Raw genomic sequence first — 7799 nt, 5'->3', positions numbered from 1 at the left:
TCAATCACCCTCTGATGGAGGATAGTCAGAACTGTGATTGAATATATACAAATTCTCCTGCATCAGTACAAGTGGATAAATCTCAGATGTTGCTCAGAAACGGACACGCTCATGTGATCTGACTGTCTCAGGACTTGGCAAGGTTGAATGGCAGTCCTTGCAGAGCTCTGGCGCACCCAAGTGGTGACAAAGTGTGACCAAAGAGACAGGTGTACCAGCAGAAGCTGGCTGTGTAACGAGTGAAAAACTGCTCATATACTGCATGTTACGCTGTATTTCCATTTATTTTGGAGTTAACAGAGTTAAGCATACAAATGTGATGTGTGATAAATATTCATAGACACTCATACAACGCATGTATACCACAGGTATATATGGACTTTTACTAATAGTGGTAATTTCTTTAATCCTGACCTGATACTACCACTTTAGACTTTCTTGGATGGACATACAGCGAAGATGCCCCACGTACGTAACGTAAACGTAAAAGCACACCCACATATGGTTGCCCATACACACACAGACGCACTCTAGCGGGTCGTGTGCTTGGGTAGCAGAAAGCTCTGGGACTGTTCATTAATCACTATGTTGAGGTTTTGATGCCACAGCAGGAATGGAAATGCTGGTCTGACTCTCATAGATATACTATACTGCCTTCATCAGCTTCAACAAAGTCCAGAGCTGGGCAAAGTAGCACTCAAGGAGTAAGACTAGTCATCTGCAGAAATACTATGTTTGTATTTCTGGAACATGTCATCCACTGCAACAGTCTCACTCAATGATGTGCTTTTAATAGCCTTTGGGCAACAATGAGGTCTCATGGCACCTTATTATTCTTTATTGGTAACACATATAGCTGACTTGTTTCGAACTGGGCGACCTGTATTCGCAGGGCCTGTGTAAACAGAGCAACAAGAAAGAATCGCACAGGCTGAAGAATTATAATTTAGATTGGCAAGTATATCTCCCCATCTTGACAGGTAAAGACACATGACTCAGGGGTTAGAGTGGTGGGCTTACAGAGGTTGCAAGTTTGATTTTTGTTCAGGACTTTTGTAGCAAGCTCCGATTGGGATCATTCACATGAGAAACACACTCGTCCTCATTCATCAAGTGTGTGAAAAATAGCGTTAAATATACCATGGAAATGATCCTGGATGCCTGCCACGTGTGATTAATTAGACATCCTCACTCTACCAGTTGAGGAGAAAATCATACATCAAATGCAGCTGTGGAATTAGAACCAATTCTGCATTTACATATGGTGTATGTGAAATTGGGCCTGCTTGGCAACTCCTGGCTTATTAAGAGGCAGACTTGGCCCAGATACATTTGCATAGCTTACATACATGGCTAGTGCATAGAGCAGCTGATCCAAGAAACAGCTGAGTACAGCAGCAGATGTGGAGATTTCAGCCACCAGCTTTGTTCTGATTTTCAACTGAGAAAATGTATATTTAAGCATATACGTATATACAGATGAGAAAGAGAAACACTGAAATCAAACTTTGACAATCACTTCAGGTTATCTTTAATGAGCTTCTTATGAAAAAAGTAACCAACCGAAATGAAAAAACTCCTTCCAACAGTTTTGCAGCATTTTACAACTTCTCTCTGCTTCAACCCACACTGAATTTACACCACTGAAGACAGATGTTCTACCACAAGGGGGCGTACAGCATCCTGGCCAGTAATGCTTGTATTCAGTACTTAAGAAACAACTGTATGTTCCTCAGAGATAAAGCAGACACTTAATGGGTAAATATCATCTAGGATACTGGGAAATGTATATGAATAAAAAATAAAAAAATGATATTACTAACTTTTGAATGAACGTATAAATATGTTGTCCCCCTAAAGAATAACACATGAACATTCTTGGATAGAGTGACATTATAATATCCACCTATTGACAACAAACATGTCATTTCTCAATGAGAAATTTGAGTTTTGTTCTAAATGAAAAAAAAAAACAGTATCAATTTCACATTTGTTGCATTTATTTTTTGGGCGCCAGCTGTTGTCTTTTCAGTGCAGCCTGTGCTCTCAGTGTCTCCTGACTGGCCCAATAGCTTTCCACGCTGACATGAGTTCAGTTCTAATTTGCACTTGTTTCAGATTTTTATGTCCTGCTCAGCTGTCAGGGTACAATGCAAGTTGCCTTTCGAAGAGCCAGGTAGCCTGTAACAACATCAGTGGGGAGAAGGCGGATGTACGAGAACTCCTCCGAGGATGTGAAGCGCATCTTTGTCTGCGGGTCTGTGTAATTTGCCTGAAGAAAGAAAAAAGAGAGTATTCAATGTGACTTAAAAGGTATTAAGTTTATTGTACAATGATGAAAGCAAGGTGATAACTCACAGGAAGTCCAGAGATGTCAGAGTATTTCTTCGTTGGCTTCAAGGAGGGAAGAGCATCAATGCTGTAGTCTGTGAACGCAGGAATGTCTTAAATTGAGCTTCGGATTAACACTGTATCATTACGGGCTTTTCTTCTAAAAGTGATGTGGACTTATCACTGCTGTCTTATACTTAATGTAACAATATAATAAGGTTTGACATACAGTATACTGTAAAGAATTTTCAACACCTTTCTTTTTCCCAAAACATTACAACATTAATTAGAAATTTTAACTTAAAATACATTTGACAAAAGACAAATTTAAGTTATTAGCATCTTGACATCAGTGAGATTCTATAGAGGTAATGAAAATAAAATAGTAATACTTGTTTTTGCTTTAAAACTTTAAAAAAAAAAACAGATGTTTGTGTATTTGTTAAAAAAATATTCATGAAAACAGACTAATTCATGACTTTGGGTACTTATAAATAAAGTGTACAATGTACCAGTGTACAATGTACCGGGTGAAAATAAGACGCAAAAACTCACAGTTGGGATCATTGAGCTTCCAGGGTAAAGTCCGCTCCAAAGCCAGAATCTGTTTGAGATTCTTCCAGGTCCTGTTCTTTTTACCTGCTGCTGCTCCACCAATCCCAGAGTGCTGCCGAGAGAAGAGGGGGGGAAAGGGAGAAGGGGGAGGAAATTGAGGGGAAAGCCACAAAAGCAGACACACTTAAAACTCAGATGTGCACATACAGTACACTCACCATAAATGTGGGGTCTTTGAACGGTGGAGGCTTTGCTGTGGACTCTGTGATGGCGACTGGACCGCAGTCAGCTGTTCCCACTGCCTTTACCTCAGCTACAGACTCCACAGGTGTTATCTGAAGAAGCACGAAAGACACCATCCAACAAACAATCATCACATTTGATTTAAAGCTACTTGTTTTACCTGTGTTTTGAATATAAACAGAGTCTACAATTGGCTATACACAGTGCAACATGAATCTTAAAGATTTTAATGCCTGTCTATATGGCTGTTATGACACCGATCCTTGTACTGCACAGCCTATTTGCACATACTACAGTTGTATACACTGTGTCTGTGATGTACTGCTGCTTTTAGATCTGAAACAATTGTTGGAATAATTAAATAACAGAGAATGAATCCAAAAAATCTTTGTTCTATTGTCTTCGATTAATTTAATAAAAGTGTCAGATTATGTGCAGATTATTCAATAATGAAAATAATATTTACAGCCCTTGTTGCATTTGATTTTAACAGCTTTGCATTTTCTTGCATTACATTTTGATTAGCTTCACCATGGCTTGATTTGATTTAAATGCATTTCAAACAAAACAGAAAAGCTCATACAGAAAATAATATCACACTCATAGAAATACATCAATAACAAATCATCGACAAATACTTTATTTTTTTCTTCTTTCTCTCTTTTGAAATATGTTCCTATCAATATATATTGTAAATCCTTGCTCATTCATTTAATATAATAAAACATTGTAAATATATTGATATCTTTTCGTATCCAAAATATAAATTAATTCCAAATTTAATATACAAATAAATGAACAACAAAAAATATCATATAAGTACAATGCAGACAGGACTGTGTGAATAATGGGCTAACAGTTATTTCCATCACCTGTGTCTGTGTTGTTGGGGTCGCCGGCAGTTGTGCTTTCTTCTTCTTGCTGCTGCTGCTGCTCCCGGTGACCTGCGGAGCGGCACAAACCGCCGGACTACCGGGACGTTTCTTCCCCCGGAGAGCTGCAGAGCTGGCGGCCGCCGGCTGAGCCCTGACGGCTATAGGGATCTCAGATGCCATTTCTGGTGAGCAAAGCGGCTGTAATATTCGTTATGATGCAGTTTTTGCTCTCGGTTAGCATTAGCCGTCCAACATCCAGGTTGTAAACATCGCTTCACCCGGATATACATTATTTCACTTCCGGTATCAAATTTCATTTTAAATCGTTAAAATACTAATGTAATTCTTTTTCAATAATAATTTGTAAATATTATTTTATTCTATATATTTTATTCTAATTGAAGATTTTGCTTTAAAAATACACTTGGTGTATGTAGTTAAAGGTTGATTTATGTAGAATCTTCATTAAAAGCTATATTTGTTTTAAAATAATACACCCACAGGGCGTTTTGAGGGGTAGAGAATGAAAGTATTGCTTTTCCATAGAAAAGATATACTTAGTCTGAATGAATATTTTGAAAACATATTTACGGGTTTAACAATGACTTTCTGTCACGTTCTGTTTACATTGTACCAGCCAATAGCGGCCGGCATTGCAGGGTTGCCAGGGTTGGCACTGGGTGAAATGCAGTTTGCCAATCCTGCAGCTGCTTTGTTATTTGTCCCACTAGCTGAGGGACCAGAGACGGGCAAAAACTGTCAGTATAGGCCAAGCATTCAGTCGATGGACTGAGATAAAGGAGTTCAACTGCATTAAAACACACGCCCAAGTGGCTATGTTTCTCCTTGATCGGTAAACGTTCATGTTTACTTGGCTGTAACGGCTATTGGCAACGGCTAACGGTAAGTCAAACTCCTCTGCAATACATGTTTTTATGGTGCTATTTGCCAGAGGTGATGGGTTCAAACAGGCTCAAACAGACTTCGGTCTCCTGTAGGCTACTGGGCCGGGTCTGACGAACATGGCAACCTGAGTGGTGGAATGATTTTCTGTTGTAGCGACTACGATCTTGAGACACTAGATGGTGGTGTTCTGCTCATTCTCCATATCCAACCTTTAAATATGAATGCAGTTATCCTCAAACAGACCACAGACCTTTGCTGCATGCCTCGCTCTCTCACCAATTTCCTGTCAACCTTCAGCTGTACATCATATTAAGGCATAAAATATAACATGTAAAACATGAATGGGGATTCCTCCAAACCCTGAGGGTTCGGCACAGTATCTTAGCTGTTCTGAGGACTGCGCTCTTCCAGTCAGAGATCTCAAATGTTGTTCCTTCAATTTTATAAGGCCACTGTCCCAGTTCCGGGGGTTTCAGCCCCAAATGCTCCGATTACCACTGTTGCCTTCACTTTCCACATCTTTTCTAGTTCCTCGAAGTTCCACAGGATCTTAGCTCTGTCATTCTCAGTCATCTTTGGAGGCGTTTTCCAATTGAACTTGGGACTTCCAGCCCATACTCAGCACAGATGTTCCTGTACAATATGCCAGACACTCTCATACTCTCATGTAGGCTAATAGAAAGAAATGGTCTGTTGATAGGAGGGGTTGCAGATCGGTGGGCTGTGGATCTCGTCTCTGCTTTTTGCAGATGATGTGGTCCTGTTGGCATTGTCGGTCAGTGACCTTCAGCACTCACTGGTTCGGTTCGCAACCGAGTGGGAAACGGCTGGGATGAGGATAAGCACCTCTAAATCTGAGGCCATGGGTTGGTATTGCAGTCGCTCTACCGCACCGTTGTGACGAAATGAGAGCTGAGCCAGAAAGCAAAGCTCTCGATCTACCGGTCAATTTTCGTTCCTACCCTCACCTATGGTCATGAAAGCTGGGTCATGACCGAAAGAACAAGGTTGCGGGTACAAGCGGCTGAAATGGGTTTTCTCAGAAGGGTGGCTGGAGTCTCCCTTAGAGATAGGGTGAGAAAAATCAGCCATCCATGAGGAACTCGGAGTAGAGCCGCTGCTCCTTTGCCTTTTAAAGAGCCAGTTGAGGTGGTTTGGGCATCTAGTAAGGATGCCCCCTTGGCGCCTCCCTAGGGAGTTGTTCCAGGCAAGTCCAACTGGGAGGAGGCCTCGGGGAAGACCCAGGACTAGGTGGAGAGATTATATCTCCACACTGGCCTGGGAACGCCTCGGTATCCCCCAGTTAGAGCTGGTTAATGTGGCCCGGGAAAGGGAAGTTTGGGGTCCCCTGCTAGAGCTGCTGCCTCCACGACCTGACCCTGGATACGCGGTTGAAGATGAGTGAGTGGTAATGTAGGCTACTGGAGAACTTTATGTGAAGTATGATAGAAACAAAAGACAAATATTCCTTTGTGTACAGTTATGCTCAGGAACATTATGATTAGCCCAAGAGACCAGCAAGTTTAATGCCTCTCCAGAGGAGAACAGTCTTTGTTTGTTGTGTGAGCTAGGTGAACCAGTTTTGTTTGTTTAACTGTCCTGTTAACAAGGACATAAATAGTGTAATGTTTAGTAAACCCAGCTGTAAATTAACCTGTAATTCTATAAGGACATGAAATGTTTGAACTATAGAAATAGGTTTTATATTTTTAGGTCTGAACACTACAACTGTACTTTTGGTGTCAAGTTTACTGTTTATGAGTTTCTCAAGTTTATATTCTATTTTCACCTCAATCTGACAGTGTTTATGTTGACTGCTATTCAATAGGTCAGTGTTAAATTGAGTTGTTACGTGATCACAAATATGCTTTTGTATGGTGGAAGAATCATATTACACTAACTTTTATGCCTGTGTTCTGTCTTATTCTATTTTAGCTTGTTTGTATTCTCCATTTTATTTAATCATTCTTTTTAATTGTTTCAAAATGGGTTTTTTATTGTTTATTTAAAGTGCTTTGAATTGTGTTGTTGCTGAAATGTGCAATGTAGTATAAATAAACTGACCTTGCCTTATATCAAGTTAACTGCACTTAATGATGTCAAATAAAAGATAGAAGGAGCAAAAATATTTTTTATCATCTTTACGTCTTTTATCAGAAGACGGCCCCTAATTAATGTCCATCTTCAGTCACATTCCCATGGACACCGAAGCTGTACACACATGTGTAGTCAGGATTGCCCCAGTTGCTCTCGACTTGCAGCTTCACGTGGCTGAACACACCTTTTTTATGTTCCTGAGAGAGGTGAGAAATGAGCAGAGAGAGTTAGTTGGGCGGTCAAAATAGAGTGACAGCAAAAAAATATGCGGCTGTGAAATATGAGATATAAGTACAATAAGATTAGACGAACTGTAACTTGAATATATTACCTTGTGGTTGAAATTAAAAATGCATGCATTTCACTGCACGGTGTACTACTCACAGGCAGTTTGAAAGTCTGTACTGAGTCCCCATCCTGATCATAAAGAAAGGTTCCTAGTTGGGTTCCTTCATCATCCAGAGTCTTCATGCCCTGCAAGAGAGAAAGATAGAGATCCAGTTGAACAACTTGTTGTTCTACACAGGGACACTTGCAGTGTAACAATGTTACATTTGTGACTTACATAGACAGAAAACTCCTTTGGTGCGCTAGAAATGCTGCCAGTTGGGGACAAGTTCTTTGAGATGTGACTCAATGTCACGTGGCTGATGGTGACTGGGTGGGACAGAATGATCACTAAATGACCACGCGCACCTTTAAAGGGCCAACAGCGTCCTGGAAGCAAGGATGTGAATCCCTGAGGAAAGAGAGAATGTAAATGTTTTTTTCTATGTATAAAAATTAAGAGGT

At 40.4% G+C, this 7799-nt stretch overlaps 1 protein-coding gene across 1 annotated transcript; it reads right to left on the bottom strand.

The window, feature by feature from the left end:
* Positions 1-1566: 1566 nt before the first annotated feature.
* On the bottom strand, positions 1567-4271 carry ino80c (INO80 complex subunit C). The gene is made up of 5 exons (XM_083917951.1): positions 4002-4271; positions 3105-3221; positions 2887-2998; positions 2359-2426; positions 1567-2272 (listed from the first exon to the last, which is right to left on the bottom strand). Exons 1-5 carry the CDS (start codon positions 4182-4184, stop codon positions 2141-2143), a joined length of 612 nt encoding a protein of 203 aa, XP_083774077.1. The 5' UTR covers positions 4185-4271; the 3' UTR covers positions 1567-2140.
* Between the last annotated feature and the right edge of the window lie 3528 nt (positions 4272-7799).

The sequence above is a fragment of the Echiichthys vipera genome (assembly GCF_963691815.1).
Source record: "Echiichthys vipera genome assembly, chromosome: 8".
NCBI lineage: Eukaryota > Metazoa > Chordata > Actinopteri > Perciformes > Trachinidae > Echiichthys > Echiichthys vipera.
The sequence above is the reverse complement of the archived record's forward strand: the minus strand, read 5'-3'. Positions and strand labels throughout refer to the sequence as shown.

Bases quoted from the DNA above. Each gene is read 5' to 3' on its own strand.
- ino80c (XM_083917951.1), bottom strand. From the start codon at position 4,184: ATGGCATCTGAGATCCCTATAGCCGTCAGGGCTCAGCCGGCGGCCGCC. The intron at 2,999-3,104 runs GTGAGTGTACTG...TTCTCTCGGCAG, and splicing joins TCAAAGACCCCACATTTATG to CACTCTGGGATTGGTGGAGC. The intron at 2,273-2,358 runs GTGAGTTATCAC...TTCTTTCTTCAG, and splicing joins CTGACATCTCTGGACTTCCT to GCAAATTACACAGACCCGCA.